Source organism: Fusarium mangiferae (assembly GCF_900044065.1).
Source record: "Fusarium mangiferae strain MRC7560 genome assembly, contig: FMAN_scaffold008, whole genome shotgun sequence".
Taxonomy (NCBI): Eukaryota; Fungi; Ascomycota; class Sordariomycetes; order Hypocreales; family Nectriaceae; genus Fusarium; species Fusarium mangiferae.
Genome location: NW_024573928.1, coordinates 1,651,281 through 1,667,517, shown reverse-complemented (window position 1 = coordinate 1,667,517; position 16,237 = coordinate 1,651,281). Strand labels below are relative to the sequence as shown.

At 48.0% G+C, this 16,237-nt stretch overlaps 6 protein-coding genes across 6 annotated transcripts; 2 read left to right on the top strand and 4 right to left on the bottom strand.

The window, feature by feature from the left end:
* Positions 1–3,031: 3,031 nt before the first annotated feature.
* On the bottom strand, positions 3,032–7,868 carry FMAN_11492 (uncharacterized protein; the record flags this gene model as incomplete). Its single annotated transcript, XM_041834311.1, has 2 exons — positions 3,032–3,912; positions 3,968–7,868. 2 exons carry the CDS (start codon positions 7,866–7,868, stop codon positions 3,032–3,034), a joined length of 4,782 nt encoding a protein of 1,593 aa, XP_041684587.1.
* Positions 7,869–8,751: 883 nt separating this feature from the next.
* On the top strand, positions 8,752–11,217 carry FMAN_11491 (uncharacterized protein; the record flags this gene model as incomplete). The annotated part of the gene is made up of 1 exon (XM_041834310.1): positions 8,752–11,217. One exon carries the CDS (start codon positions 8,752–8,754, stop codon positions 11,215–11,217), a length of 2,466 nt encoding a protein of 821 aa, XP_041684586.1.
* Positions 11,218–11,308: 91 nt separating this feature from the next.
* Positions 11,309–12,204, bottom strand: FMAN_16280 (uncharacterized protein; the record flags this gene model as incomplete). Its single annotated transcript, XM_041834309.1, has 2 exons — positions 11,309–12,090; positions 12,144–12,204. 2 exons carry the CDS (start codon positions 12,202–12,204, stop codon positions 11,309–11,311), a joined length of 843 nt encoding a protein of 280 aa, XP_041684585.1.
* Positions 12,205–12,669: 465 nt separating this feature from the next.
* Positions 12,670–13,148, bottom strand: FMAN_11490 (uncharacterized protein; the record flags this gene model as incomplete). Its single annotated transcript, XM_041834307.1, has 2 exons — positions 12,670–12,944; positions 13,004–13,148. 2 exons carry the CDS (start codon positions 13,146–13,148, stop codon positions 12,670–12,672), a joined length of 420 nt encoding a protein of 139 aa, XP_041684584.1.
* Positions 13,149–14,054: 906 nt separating this feature from the next.
* FMAN_11489 (uncharacterized protein) lies at positions 14,055–14,567 on the top strand (the record flags this gene model as incomplete). The annotated part of the gene is made up of 1 exon (XM_041834306.1): positions 14,055–14,567. One exon carries the CDS (start codon positions 14,055–14,057, stop codon positions 14,565–14,567), a length of 513 nt encoding a protein of 170 aa, XP_041684583.1.
* A 349-nt stretch (positions 14,568–14,916) lies between these two features.
* On the bottom strand, positions 14,917–15,987 carry FMAN_11488 (uncharacterized protein; the record flags this gene model as incomplete). The annotated part of the gene is made up of 1 exon (XM_041834305.1): positions 14,917–15,987. The coding sequence occupies one exon, from the start codon at positions 15,985–15,987 to the stop codon at positions 14,917–14,919; it is 1,071 nt and encodes a 356-aa protein (XP_041684582.1).
* Positions 15,988–16,237: the final 250 nt, after the last annotated feature.

Below are 16,237 nucleotides of genomic sequence, written 5' to 3'. Positions count from 1 at the left end.
TTAGTATTAGTATATTAATACTAAAATTAAATTAGTATAGTAAATACTAAAAAAAAATACTAATTAATATAAATACTAAAAAAAAAATACTAATAGTATACTAATACTAAAAAAAATTTAATATTAATATACTAATACTAAGGAATTTTTAGTATACTAAAAATACTAAAATACTAATTAGTATTTTAGAAAACCCTGGATGAGGGTGAAGGGAACTATTGGGATGACTTATACAAGGTCCCAGAGTCATGGCGGGTGGTGATTGGCCAGACTCACCAACCCCATTGCCTAATTTCGTATTCACAGCTCCTTGATTGGTCAACCATATTCTCCGAAACGAGAGCTGTTCCTTTGGTGGACTGCCAAGAATAACAAGTTGGACCTGTTCCTTGATCACCAGACAATAGGAATCCCCCAACCCCCGGCCGAGTTTTTATGGCCTCATGCTTGACTATCTCTTTGTGCCGGGAGCTGTTATGTCTCTTTGGGGTTTGTTGCTGCTGACATGCACCCTTGTGTAAGATGTTTGCCATGGCCAATTCTAGCCTGATAGGCAACCGTGGAATCGGAGGCTGTATATGCATCCTAAATTAGGCGCCTTTGCTCAGAGAGTTATAGAAGAGGTCAGAGGGCATTACCCTGTTGAAAGAGAGCCTTTCATCGTCGAAGACAAAAGGTGATTCACTAGCTCCTGGTCAATAGTAACATGTGGTTCTCATTCACTTGAGTAGCCAGTATATAAACCTTTCAATACCAGGAAATGGGCATCTCATTCTTCCCATGATCTCAAAACCCGCATCCAGAACCTGTCTATCAAACTCATCTCACAGTCTCCTACAAGTCGATCACCGACAACAGAACTAAGCTGAGAGCCTTGAACTTTCAGGATGCCGTACGTCATAAACCTGTCAGTGTTGAGAATATTTAGACCCAGAACTAAATAGTTTTAGTGATCTCATCACTCAACTGCAAAGCACTCTCGCCAACCATGCCGACACAATGAGTCTCCTTCCGCCGAACGATAGCATCGTGTCAAAGATGCGTGAAATCGATATCATGTTGCATGAACGGATCACTTCCTTAGGATGTGAAGTAGGAGAAGCAGATCCCTCTCCATTAGCGAGTGTAGCGTCGACTGGATCTGCCCAAGCGGCCCTTACAATTACACGAAGAACATCAGTTTCAGCTACGGAGAATGGCGACCTGGCTGGACATCACGCGATATATCATCAAGATATGAGCATCACCTCAGAAGAGATAGACAGACTTGGACAGCGGCCACCGCCTCTTCAAATGGTTGCAGTCCAGCCATCGATTTCCACTCCTCGTACCAGGGGAAATAGGCGGAGAGGGCGCTTCAGGAGCTCTACATTGAACAAGATGGACCCCACGCCTGTCAATACACCGTTTTTGGGTAAACCGATGAAATAAGGGCTATGAAAGCATAAGACGGGCTGTTGTGAAAGCAAAAGCGAAGGTTTAGGTCACGTTGCCCTGGTAGGAGGAAAGTAAGAAAAAGCAAAAATACGAGGGTTTTTACTGTTTTTTCGTAGTAACTTGGGTAAACAAAATGACTCTTTTCCCGTAACGAAACCTGTGTTTCGGTCCGTGGATTTACGCAAGCCCTTAGAGAGCAAGAGAATTAGATTAGAGTGCCAAAATAAACTAGTCTAAAGGCTCGCTATGATACCTACTCAGAAACGAGATCCCAAGTTATATCGCATTCGGCTCTTACTGATAGGTAGTAGTGGGTAAAAATTCAATTGACTTTGCGAGACGCATGTAGAGCCCTTGGAAAGCTTCTCGATCATAGCAAAGTGTGTTTCTCCGCAATGGCTTAATGGCCAGTGAAACTCATGGCATGCTATACGACGTTCAGATCTGGGAACAGAGCTGGCATGGTAGTGATTGGCTATAACAAGACGCTTATGATCCAGTGGGAGTTCAATAATTGAAGGTATTGATTTGATTTGTTGTCTCGATCTGTCTCGTCGAGAGATCTAACTCTTAAGGTTTGCCACCGAATCTAAATCTATCGGCAGCCTCTCACCATCAGGACAGCCTGTCTTTGACGATCTCGGATAGTTTGTTAATCTGGTTTTTCGTAATTCTCCAGCACAGAGAAAATCCTATTCGTCCACAACTGTGTACAATCGTCTATCATGGTTAACTCGAGACTTGTTGGTGGTCTTCTGGGACAAGATTCAGTGTTTCTATTCGATAGCGAGATGAGGGGAGTAAATGTAACTTTATAATCGACTTGTGATAGGTATGCAACTTTCTCATTGCTTTCAGCATTTTTCCGAGCTCCCCTCTTGCTAATCAAAGGTAGATATTATCTGCTGCTCCGAATGCGGGCAAATTGTTCACAGTGTAGGTTTTTCTATTTAACTTAAGAGAAGACACATGGCCTTGGAGAGTGTCTATAAATAAAGAGTGACCTGTCTGATCACTGGCTTCCATTTTCCCCGTCGAACGATCCTCTCTTCTTCATGTAGAGAGAGACTCCAACAAGAAATCATCTTTCAACCCCCTTCTTTAACTTCATCCCGACTATCGATCCAGAATCTTCAGCATCACATCCCACTCATCACAATGTGTTGCGGAAGCTCTAGAGACAAAAGGAATGCCAGGAAACTTGCGCGTATGACGGCTGCGGGCGGCTCTGGTAGCTGGTCTCCTAAACTCCGAGGGACTAGCAAAGAGTCCGTCGAAAAGCTCAGGAAGTCGGTCAAGGCTGACTTGGCCGCGAATCCTGTCAAGGTGAACAGGCCCTCACGATCTGTGGTCTACAAGCCCTACAAAAAGCCTGCGGAAACAAGGGAGGAGGAATTCTTTCGTTCTCAGGAAGCGGCTCACAGAAAATCGAAATCACGGAAATCGAAAAGGTTATAGATCGGTGGAACTCTGCCGGAGCCAGCCTTGCGTACCTTTTCCATCAGTCCAATTCTACAAAAAGCATATAAGAATTTCCCAAAGGAATCCTGAGTCGAACTGCGCCCCTTATAACATCATTCGTACTTCGAGTGTTCTAATACACAGAATCATAGTCATTATATGCATTCCACTTTCTCTCAAGGTCAGGCGGCATCCCACAATACCCAACCGGCTGTTCAACTCCAGGACCTGGTTCCTCTGGTCGATACATGATATCCTTCAGCTTACCGGTGCCGCGCAGCAATTTGATCATTTTCAGGGCTTTAGTATCCTTGGTGTCGGGATCCAAGAGATGGCTGATGTAGTAGCTGAGGGAGTATATGATACCTTCCCGGTCCGTATATAGATACCGCTCATTACGTCGCGCATCGTGCGCTACATCAAGAGCTTCCAGCATAGCTTGCAGAGCATCTGGTCCTTCATCTATGGCGAAATGTAGTACAGTCTTTCTTCGATTGCGCCAAGACAGGTCCGTCTTTCTGGCAAGCAGCTGCATCGTCTTCACCCTCCTTTTTTCAAAAGAACCCTCAGCATTGGCAACCCTGCACCACGGCCGTGCCTCAGAGCGACAAGCTGCCACGAGGGGGATCATCATTCCGAAAGCCTCGTGCTCGAGGTCTGCGCTGTGCCATTGTAGCAGCCACCGGACAAATTCCGGCAGCGCGAGCAAAGCAGCTGTGTGTAGTGACCCATTGTTGATATCTTTACCGCCACCTATGGAAATGTAGGCTTTTAGGTTGCCTAGATAAAGAGCCGCATCGCTTAAAGGAAGGTCGTGGGTCATGAGTTTAGTGGGATCTGGTGTTTTAGGTTTCTGACTTAGGTATGAGAATGAACGCCCTGGAATAACAGACGTTCTTATGTCTCTACCGTGTAATTTGAGGAGAGACTCAAGAACGGGGTTGCGTTTGGGGTCGAGCATGCACGCGAAAGCAGCTGATACCTGGGAGCTGGGTGTTGAGTACAACAGATTTGCTAGTCATCGTCAACTATGAAATCGATAACAGCAACTCAAGGGGTGGGTGCTTACCATCATCTCCCTTGGCGACGAGAGCTAGCAGGGTTCTGTTTGACATCTTCAAGTCCGATGTGAGCCCCCAAAGCAAAGGTGTAATCGGCTCACGTTTCCACTGTTTGCATAAAGAAGCCGATTTCATCGTCCCTGGTGATACTCCGTAATGAAGCAGCCTTTCTACAAGAGTCCCCCCCTCGGGGAACTTGGCCATAGCCTTGTACAGCAGATTCGAGTCCTTAAGATGAACTTTGCGTAATTCGGGCATGCAAGATTTCAGCCATGTGATGACCTCCTTTTCCTTGGAGCAGTGCTCAATTAGAGCTAGAGTCACTGCGTCAACATTCGCATATTGGCACATGACTCTGAGAGCGACCTCATTTCCCGCTTTGCAAGCTAGGACAAAACACTTGGCGCCGTCTGCACTCGGGATAGCTCCTCGCTCAAGGAGCAGTTTCATGGTATCTATGTCTGGGGCATTCTTCAACGTATCGATGAGAGCTAGTGTAAGTTTGTCCTCGGTGATTTTGTGTTTCAGAAGACTAGTATATACCATGGCTCTGAACGCTGGCTTCATCGCCGTCGAGGTTCGTACTAGGTCGAAAGCTGCAGCAGCGGTATTATCGTCCTCGATAGATTGGATGAGTAGCTTGGTAATCTCAGCTGATTTGAGTTTAAAAGCCAATTTTAGAGGGAGGAATTCCTTCAACTTCACATCAGCACCATGTTTAAGTAACAACTTTACTAGTCCCACGTCAGGCGTTCCCTCGTCAAGTGATATGATGAGCGCTGCCGAGGTAGTAGTAGTTGAAACTTTTCCGGTGTTAAGAAGGACTTCGTAAACCCAGCGACGCCTCTCGACCGTCATGGCGGAGGACACTGCTTGAGCAAAGCACTCATTTACAGCGCTAGTGGCTCTCACTTCGCGAATTAGAAGTGTGAATAGTTCTTTGCTGCTTGTGGTGAGAGTCGCCTCAAGGTGAGCAGCCGTGACTTCTACACCGCGTTTAATGAGCATCAGTGGTACTAGCGTGGAGTCTCCATACTGCTCTACCATGGCACGCAGTAGGGTCGAGGTTTCATCCTTCGTGAGCCCTGGCTTGGCGTCTAGTAACAAACCTAAGACAGATTCCTTCTGATCATCATTCAGCTTGGGCGATCTAAATGCTGCAATACAAGCTGTGCTGATAGATTCCCCCCTTGGTTGGCGTGAAAGCAGCATCTCTAAAATAGTCGTGGACCTTGAAGAGATTGCAGCAGCAATACCGAGGGATTTGGTGCTGACAACTGGCTTGTGAGCAAGAAGGATTTTGAAACCCCTGTCATCCCCTGACTTGGATAAAGCCTCCAGTGTTTCGTCGTAGAGCAATTCAGACTGACCAATTTCTGCGTTACCAGCCTTATCGAGGAGGAGTCTCATCATGTCAAGCCTCGATTCTCGAACCTTGGTTTTCTTTGTAGCTGTGAAGCCAGTCTTGAGAGAATTGGTAGATGTATTAACGGAGAGCAAAGTCTTCAACAGCGCAACGTCGATCTTCTCCACAGCAAACCGTATGATCACGCCGTTTTGAAGGTTTATATCAAAGCCATGATTCATGAGACATGGAATAATGGCCGCCATGTTCGGATGGCCTTCCAATAAGTTTGGTACCTCTGTGAAGTCTATCACTGATCCGTTCGATGATGCTGACTGCAGCACTAGCTCCAAGGTCTGTGTGCTGGCACTACTCGCCTCGAGCAACGACGGAAGAAGTCCCTTAACGGCTGGTTCTTTTACCGGACAAGCCTTACATAGAATCTCGAGCCTAGCGTAATCGTTCAATGCAGCGGCGTAAGCATTGCCATGGTTGTAGTTCGCATCTGCACCATGCTTGAGCAACAAACGAATAATATCCAATGCACGAGGGCTCTTGGACCCAGCAGCTACCAGAAGCGTCTTGTCAAGTCCTATTCCCTTCACGCCATTATTGAGAAGGAACTGGATGATATCGTGAGTGAGATTGCCGCCGTCTTCTGCGATGCGCGAAAAAGCCTTGGGGAGGGCTTCAGATAGGGACGCAGAGTGGGGATAGGATCTCCAGAGAAGCTCCATGACTGGGAGAGATGCTTTGTGAATGGCTAGGTGAATTACGTTCAACCTAGCCTCTTTCCCATGCATCGGTAGCTTGTATCTGAGTATAATCTCGAGGAGCTTCAGATCGGGGTCGGGAGATTGAATGATAAGACACAGTTGTTCAAGCAGAGCTTCTTTCCATATGCCTTTATCAGCGAGCATTTTGACAGCTGTACGTCGAATTGATGGATCGTTAATCTTCATTGCATCTGATAGTGCAGGGGAAAGCTCGTCGTCACTGATATCCCCTCGTAGCAGGATCCTCAGCATCTCGACATCAGCAGAGGTGAGTGCCATGTGGACGGACTTGTATGTGATAGTTGCACCCATTTTCTGGAATGCATCAACAGTACGATGGTGTCTTTTGGAAATCGCTTCGTTGAACTTTTGATCTAGTGGTAGTCCTCCAAAGTGTAAGTCGTTTGCAGCCAACATACCCAGAAAACGAAGCATAACGTCCTCTGAAGTATCGAACCGGACAAGTGACAGTAGGTTTGGAACATCGTCTCTTCCTTTAATCGCGGCAAGCATTATCCCAAGAATGGAAAACTCCATCATAGACACAGCCTCTTCGATGGATGGACGCACTCCGGCTTTGACCAGAAGGTTAATCATAGGGGTCCTTTTGGCCATGACGCTGTAAGACATCTCTTGCCGAAGAGCAGGCACATCTCTCAGAAGATTTGTTTCATCGAGAAGGCAGTAGAACGTGTATCTTGTCTCGTAATCCGGGTTTCCCGAGATGCGCTCGCATGCCTGTACGGCAACATTCTCATGCTCGACCGCGTTTCCTGTTGTGCTTAAGAAAGATGCGACACTGAACTTCTGAACGGAAAACATGGGAGGCATCATGGAGGTTCGAGTAGACAGGTAGGAAAGAAGAACGGCGGCAGCGGCAACATTGTTGGCATCGATGGCTTTGAGAAGATATTCCCCAGCTGCAATGTCCGGCCGTTGATGAATGCATTGAAGCAGAATTCTTGTTTCGCATACACCGCGGGGAGCTCCTTCAATATTTGCTTGCAGGGAGTATTGCCAATCCTCGACATTCATGCCCTTTGGAGCCGAAAGCAAAAGCTTTACAACGTCGATGTCGTTCTTCGCAACAAATGATCGCACATAATCTTTGCAGATGGGTAGGATGCACGCTCCAAAGCTTAGAAGAAGCTTCATTGAGGAGATGCCGCGCCTGGCGAGCGCAATTATTAAAGCTTGATTCAACAGATTTGGCCCTGCGTTATACTGGCACAGCAGATGGATATACGGTATATTTTCCTGGCCCGTGGCGGTACTCAGCCAACTAGACAGTCCGTTGTTTGAAGAAGTTGAGCGACGAAAAATGCTGGATTGCCTCTTTTGTAGCTTGCTGTCCTTGAAGTGCTCCCATAGCTCATCCAGCGAGTCAATGTGTACAGAAGCAAGCACTGCGTGCGCTACATGCACATCAGGCAATGGGGCCATACAAAGAAGCTCATTTAGAGCCTTTCCGACCTCGTGTTTTGTGAAGGTCCATCTCTCTTCATTCAGCTTCAAACTTCTTCTGCTCGGTACGCGCAAGAGATGTCTCTTCTGCTGGTCCGGGGGACGGTAGCCTGCATCGCTTGTTCGCGCTCTCACGAGCAATGCGCGAGCGGCGCTGCGATGTTCAACGGTTGTTGAGGCTTCATAGTCGATCGGCGAAGGAGTTTTGAGCGTTTCGATCGGGGACGGAGGGGAGAGGCCGGCGTAGCGAGAGAGGATATCGAGATTGGGAGACAAGCTTGAGCCGGCAGCGAGGCGTGAGAGAAACCCATTTTGGCTGTCCATCCTCCAGCTGTCACATATCTATTAACACAGGCTGGATGAATGTCTAGACAACTTTACTGTAGTCTAGATACGCACAGAAACGAAGATCATCTCAAAAATGAGAAGAAAATGATTGAGTAGCAAAGTCCCAATGAGCCCAGCCGCCAAAGCCAACATCGGCACTGCCTTCGGGTCTCAGTCCAGGGTCCGAGTCTTTCAGCTCGCGAAAAGAGCCAATGGCCCTGTAAACAAGGCGCCAGGTGCTGTAAAAATAGGCACCTCGTAAATGGCGAATCCCTCTTCAGCCGCACGCAGACACCCAGTCTGATTTTCAACTTAGCCGCTGGGCTTTGCAGCCACCAGGTGATAATCCGCCTTAGCTGCATAAATATGTAGGCTACGTGTCGGTCGGTCATAGAGCGTTGGTGAGATAAGGCTCTGGTGGGCAATTGTACCTTGTAATTGTTCTTCTTACAAACCTCGCCCTGTAAAAATTGATTCACATACCAAATACTCGACTATATTCACCAGATTCTTCCAATTCCAATGTTACCAATGACTGGTATGTCGGAGCGATCCTCCGGTTTGGTAAATTGAAATATGGTTCTGGGCGATTGCTTTCATAAAACAAGGCTCCGGCCGACATGGTTGCTTTGGCCCCCATGTCTGGAAGCATGGGGCTTGCAGATGGCTTGAAAATATAGGCAGTCATCTCTTTCTTCGGATTTATTGGTGCCCCCTAGCTCTGGGTGAACAGGCTGTGTCCAGACCTAGATCGGGTGGCCATCTCGTCTCATATATGATCATAAACCGATGGCGACTCACTTCAGTCCTGTTACTCTGTTAGACCAATCACCCAAACTTTGCCATCCGCTCAGTGAATGCTGCAACAGTCTTGATCACCATGGACCCACGCGATCCGTCTGCCTCGGTCAAGCGATCCGTCAAGTCCAACACCAAAAGCTCCAAAGACAGTATTGCGAGGCTTGCGGATGATCTTCTTCGTCAATCTCTTACACGCAAGCCTGACGTTGCTGCACAAGAAGCATCAACGTTGAAGGCCAAGACGCCCCGGTCCTCAGCAAGCATCACGCGCTCAAGCATATCCAAACCCAAAGGCTCCTCTGGGGCAGATGAATTGCTCCGCGCGTCTTTGGTTCGTGATGCTTCAGGTTCTGGACCAAGCGTGCCACCGTCCTATCGAACCCACAACAATGTTCCAACCCCGTCGTCAGTAAGCAGGGTCAAGGATAGTTCAACTATCTCGGCTGCCTATAGCAAGAGTCGACTATCAGCACTCAAGTCAGAGGTTGCGCGTGCCAACGCTGCAGCTCCAGCTTACTCCAAGTCTGATTTGTTCAAAAACTCCTGTTCCACTGATATCCTCTTCCTGCTTGACACAACATACTCTATGAGTAGTTACATTGAGACAGCAAAGAATCAAATCCGATCCATTGTCAAAGAGATCAAAGAGGTCTTCTTAAACGAGTCAAATGTGCGCGTTGCGGTGGTTGGATACAAAGACCATGGCGATGAGCCCAACATAGAATTCCTCGACTTCACTACATCTGTCACGGAGGTGTACAACTTCTTGGCCAGCCTTCAGGCATCGGGTGGTGGAGATATCCCCGAGGATGTTCTGGGCGGTATACAGAAGGCTATCAATGCCTCATGGATGCAGCAGACCAGATGTCTGATCCATATCGCCGACGCCCCTCCTCATGGACATGCTCTACATGACTATGAGGAGAGTGATGATGACTACTACAGGACGGCCAGTGAACCCCATGGTCTTACACATGCAAATCTTCTCAGCCGCCTTGTCAAACTCAAGGTCAACTATGCTCTTCTGCGAATCAACTCATCTACCGACCGGATGGCCCTTGAGTTTGGCAAGTCCTACGGTGGTGGTTCTTCGGGGGCGGACGTCAAGCTCCACGAGAAGAATTCTTACAACATTGCGATTGAGGACTCGCTCATCTTGGCCAAGTCACGGGCCAAGAGAACAGCTACGAGTACCGGGCCCCTTTTCGAAGAACTCCAGCTCGGATCTGGATACACAGCCATCAAGCATTTAGTTGTCAGCACTGTCACGTCTTCAGTATCGCGTACAGCAAATCGCTTGACTCTGGCAATGAGGGGCGGGAGCCGCGGTGGCTCGCACATGTCAGGGCGACCAGAGTTGACTGCTATCTTGGAAGATGGCAGTGTTGCCAGAAGTGTAACCAGCAAAACCGTTGCTCTTGAGACATCACCGCCGCGCTGGAACACCCCTGGCTGGTTAGACAAGAAGCTCACCACGGAGGGCTTTTGTTTGGACTTGAGCGTCCATGGAGCTGATACTCTAGATGCAATGTTGGACAACGACGAGAACATCAAGCTTGGACTTGTCAAGCTCGATATCAACGCTCGTTCCAGGCCTTTCGCTGAAGGCTCTCTGCGCGTCGCTGCGTATGCTCGGCCAGCTGCAACCACGAGCAAATTCGTTCTCAAGTCATTCAAGCACACTGAACACAGACTAGCCAATCTAATTGAGGATATGCGAATGCAAGCACTCTGCAAAGCATTTGCGCTAGAGTTCAATGGGCTTATCAAGTCTTCGCAGCCCATTGATTTTATAACTACTCTTTGTCTTCAGGACATGTCTCGCGGGTCTAAATCAGACGACAATTTATCGCTGGAGCCGTTCATTGATGGCGAGTATATCAAGTACAATAGCAACGGGGCTTATGTACTGGAAGACGACAGTAATCCATTCAATGAGATCGCGCAAGCCTTCTCTCATTTTACCTTTGAGCGCTCCTGGGGCCATTTTCTTGTCACGGATCTTCAAGGTGTAGGCAACTCCTTCACTGATCCTGCAATCCAGACCAAGGATCCCGAACGCTTCAAACTCGGTGAGACGAACCTTGGTGAAGAAGGGTTCAAGTTCTTCTTCGCCTTGCACGAATGCAAGACGACATGTAGTCAACTTGGGCTTCTGACGAACAAAGAAATGCTTATATCTGGCAAACTCACATTCAGGTCGACGTGGCCAGCTATCGAGCCTACCGTCTGCTGCTCCAACAAACTATGCCGCAAGATTATACGGCTTTCAACAGCTAACAAGTCATCTGACCATCCTGAACATAACTGGTGTGGTGTGTGTTTCCCGCAGCTCAAGCTTAGTGAGGTGAAAGTGGCATGTGGGGGATCAAAACACAGTTTCCAAGTTTCCAAGTTTTACCACGAGAGTCAAGGCGAGAAGACGCCGACTGTATGTGAAGAGCATAGGGAGAAGGATTCCACTGTCACTAGTGTTGTTGGAGGTGGTCTGTGGGAGACTACCAAGTCAACTGAGAAGAAAGAGATTCTAGGCAGATTATGGTAGAGGTAGACTTCTAGGGTATTTATTCAAGGAGAGTGACATATTGATCCAATCTGGCATCATGGATGTGATGATATGCATAGATACCCATTCGTTAAACATGACCACGGTTGCATCCGCCTCCACAGCGTAGACAACCATTACAGCTCACCACGTTGGCCATTTCAGAACAGCGTGGTGCAGTCTTGGTGATAAACATCTCCCCAGTAGAGTCTCTGTAGCAAGAAAGTCGGCGCTCGGAGTTGAAGGCCCGGACCATCTCAGGCGCAACACGTCGGACGAAGTCAGACTCAACCCACGATGCTTCAGATGCGCGATATCCTGTCCAATGAATCCAATGTTCCTCTCGTTCTCCACCATTCGGGAGATATAAAACGCGATAGCCGAGAATACAAAATACGTGACGCTTTCCTATGCCTGTAGCATACTCTCGACTTCCAGAGAGCCGCCAGAAATTGATGACGGCGGGCTCGTTGATCCTTTGCACGTTCTCCTCTCTGAGTATGATGGGTTGCATGTTGGGAAACCTGACTTCGAGGTATACTGCGTCTGGCTCTTCAACGTAGAAATTGAGAATTCCTAGATCAGATGCAGCCTGAGTGTTCGGAAAAGGAAGAAGATTGTGACCTGGAATCGTTTGACGAGTGACGTTGAGAAACTCTTCATCTGTATTTGTGGACATAAGTGACGGCCATCGTGTACCAGATCTCAAGAATGAGTTCCCAATGGAAGAGCTGAAGCGTGGGAAGTAGTCGTCTGCTGTATCATCAGTCTCCATCGGTTGAGATGAGGACTCCGTTCGAAGGGATTGGTTGCTCGAGATCCGGGGAAGGTGTTGATCTAGGGGAGACACAACCGATTCGCGACGACGAACACCTGATATCCTGATTAATGTTTTTAAAACTCTAGACATTGAGTACATTATTTACCTTTTGAAGCTACAGAGAAGTCCCATTGCGCAAGAGTCGCCCTGATAGTATCGGATGACATCGTGCCAGTGGCGATGGGTATAGAGATTGGGGCGAGGAAATGTTAGAGAGGCAACAGCTCCAGTGCGCAGGAGTTGTGAGCCAGGATAGCTCACGGTGGAGAGAGGGCTGTTGGGGACTTTGCGCCAGAAAGTAGGAACCTTAAAGCATTAGTAGGCAAGGAAAGATGCTGCTTGTGAGTCTTCATCATTCGTTGATCATGGCACCATGAACATGCAACAGACTGATGCTTATGGCCCTAGCTGCTCGTGCAACAGTTTAAACTGCATGCTCAGCAATGGTCAGGAGTCCTTTATTGTCATTGATGCAGAAGCTACGGTAAGAACAGCGCTAAAGGTGAAATGCCAAACATTTGTTGATGTATATGTAGACTACCTTTGATCACGTAGCGCAAAGCCTCATGTGACAGCGCATCGAGAGTTTGTTAGACCATCAAAAAGGCTAGCCTTATCATATCTCCTGTGCTTTAGACATCCTCAGGTATTCCGGCCCGGGATTCCGTCGCGGCTTGAACCGCTGCAAGACCGCGTCGGCCATTCATTCTTTGGGAAAGATTGGTGATCTCTTTTTCACAAGACGCGACTTCATCCTTGGCAGCTTCGTACCGAGCGCGGGCATGATCAAGGCGCACCCGGATATCCTTGAGATTCCTCTTCATCTGCCTGGTCTCCCGGTTGCGATGACGAGGATGTCTCTTGCGGGCGGACTGTTTTGTTGAGGTAGTTGCCTTAGCGCAGGGAGCTTTGCAAGGGCAAGGATGGTCAGTGTTTGAAATCTGACAGTTCAGATTGGTGACTTACTGGTATTGCGTTCTTCTTTGTTTGTCTTGAACATGACGTTTGGGTGGCTGTACATGCTTGCTTGCTCATTATCGGGAGTATTGGCAGGGTAAAGGCGCTTGGGCAGAGCATTGTGCCGCTCCGGGCGAGAGAGACATTTACCCATGATCGCTGGTTACTTCTTCCCCTGTTCTCTTATACTCGAAACTGCGTATCAACTAGAATACAAAAGCCAAAGAGGAGTGATCTCTTGACCTTTGATACCGGAGTATGCCCTAGCAAGGTCGAAGGTCATACCCCATCTTTAGGTATGACTGCCAACGCGTCACATACGCGTGGTGGCAATCTAGACAAGATTAAATCGGAACCCTGCTTGTATGATCCCATCATTTCTGCTGTTGTTGTTTGAAGCCCCACGAAACCTGTGTCTGGCCGCGGCAAGCTGCATGAATGGCCCACATTGAGCCGGTATTTGAATATTTCCTTTAACAACTGAGATGACTTCGGCTACCATTCCCATATTATGATCAATATCTAGTTCTTGAAGATAGTTTTGATTGTTTCCACTTTTGTTGCATGTTAGTCGTTAATCCGGTAATCAATCGCGAAACCAACCATACGCTACCTCTTCAGTGGTCGACATATTGATTGCTCCAGGGTACAACCCATAATCAGGAGTGCCACGGCACCTTCAGCGTAAGTAAATGCATCATAGACCGCTGTCTATACCATAAGCCATACGAACGGTGGCGTCTGTCTTCAAGTTTGGCTGTGCTCATCAACGCCTCCAGTTGAGACCTTGTGTAACTCTAACCCGTGTCTGTCCGGCTGAGTACCTTAAATCCGTCTGTGCTACAAGCATAGGAAATTCATGAGAAATTAACCTCAAGGATACAAAAAAAGTCCTTGGCGTCCAGTGTTGAGCGTTGAGATCCGCCCCCGTTATTCAATATCTCGACCACATCGGGCAGAAAAGATACATGACTTACAACAAATATCAATCGACTTCAAATCTCTTTACAGTCGTAAATACAACCCAAGTCCTATGAGTGCCCTGTACAGGCCATCGGCAATGTCTACAATCCAGGCCGCCATGGCCCAGCTTTTACCAGCCGAACGGCAGGCTTGTGAAGACAAAGAGTTGTTATCGCTCAACGCCGCTATCAGCCGAACGCTTCTTACTATCGAACCAGATTGCCAACTAGCTCGCGACCTACACAAGATTCAGATACGCATCCGTCGTCATACCCTTGCCAGCCTCGTTGAAGAGGAAACAGCAGATACAGCTCAAGGACCGAATCACCATGAAACGTCTCTTAAGGATATTTTGCCTCCTCCCGACACCATCCTTCCCAGCATCGAGCAGGAACTACACTATGACCATGTCAGACTATCCACGCCTACAGTTGGTGGCACACCTGACGAAACGCCTGTACGAAAGAGATGTCCAACTCCACCAATCTCAGACAGCACAAGTGACGAAATTCCGATGGGAAAGAAGCGACCCGCTGACAACGAAGTCGGCTCTGTCGCTAAGCGCCCTAGAACATGGCTCAGTACAATTACGAGAGGGCTTTTCGCTTGAATTTGGTGTTTTTTGCACGAGCTTTAAGTCAGCCGAGTTGGGTCCAAGGCCAGCGTTTTCGATGCCTCATAACTTTGTATATTTTCTTGATTGAAGTACATTATGAGTAGAATATCGATCGGGAAATTCAGAATTGGTATTAGAAATCCACCAACGAGTCAAATACGATGTGCACTGGAATGGGATTGGAATACAGAGGCAGCGGGTAGGCTGGTACATTGGTAGTTTGCTTTCAAGACATTCCGCCCCTAGTAAATTGAATCCTACGAACGAGCGTTGGAGTTTGCTATTGTGATCGAAGCTGTGCCTCTTATCCTTGGTATAAAACGCCAGAAAGCCACATGGCCATTCAGCTATGCCCAGTCGCCCCTTCAGCAGCTGGAAGCATTTGCATCTCCGCGTCCGCCACTTCTGCTCGATGTCTCTCTCGATAGAAGTTCTTGAAAACATCAATAACCGTAAAAGCCAACGTCACAATACCAACGACCAACGTCGCCAACTGGTCCCTCTCACTGACCCTGATCCCCAAATCCGGTATCGTAGTACTGCGGTCTCGGTGAATCATCAACATCGATGGCACAACTAGCATACCCGCAAAGAATATAGACCCTCCTAGAGCTTGTAGAGCTTCAACCGCGTCTTTGTAGTTCTTCGCTAACGTTGACCAAACCAGCATGATGATGCCAGTAAAAAATGTTAGGCCGATGAACGCGGTAAATAGGTAGATGACGGCTAACATCACGGGTAACATCGCCTCGTAGAGGGCGATGAAGAAGCTGGTTCCTATGTCACCGAGACTGAAGTGGAATATTGTGAGCATCAGTGAGATATAGCCATAAGCTACATTTACCACCCAGCGCGCTGATGGCTTTGGTTTCCAATTCCGTGTATAGTCGGAATCAATCATGAACCCAATGATAAGAATGAGAAGAAAGGGTGTTGCAGAATAGCATATAGTCAGTGGCCCGGTGATATCGACAACACGCTGGCCCAATATCACCGTATCGGGCGGAATATGATTCAGATCGAGCTGCGTGGTATTGAAAGGACCAAACAGGTCAAGATTGACCTCTGGATTGCGCAAGCAAAAGATAGCCAGTGCGCGTTTTTCCATTCCCAGCATCTTCATTGATTGCACGGCCAAGTCCGTCGCGGCAAATACAGGATATGCCAGAGCTCCCAGGAGATCATTTGAAAGACCTGGCTTCTTAGGTCCATCCTCATCCGTAAGACAAAACGCCCAACTAGCGAGAACAGAAACGAGAAGCATGTACCAACAGTAGATGGTGCCGGGGCCGTAGAGACCTGTCGCGTTGTTGTAGAACTCGGGGTTGTATGGGAAGAGTCGGCCCGTGTCTTGACGGATGAGGCCATCTGTAATTTGTAGTTCTGGGTGAGAGTAGTTGCACAAAGAACTCATGATGCGATGGCCGAGTGGGAAATCATCAGATTGCGTAGATTTCAAAGAAAGATGTGAATCCTTTTTCGCTGTATATGTGTGTTTTCAACGCCCTGGATGCCTCGTTGGGCTGAGCTGAGCCGGGGGGTTGAAAATGCCTTGAAGTTGTTAGCGCCGTGGCTGTTCAGAGCCCGGGGCATGCACCTCAGTGGTATCCATGGGTGTGTAGATGTTGTGAGATGTAGGCTTTAAGTCAAAGACCAATGATTTA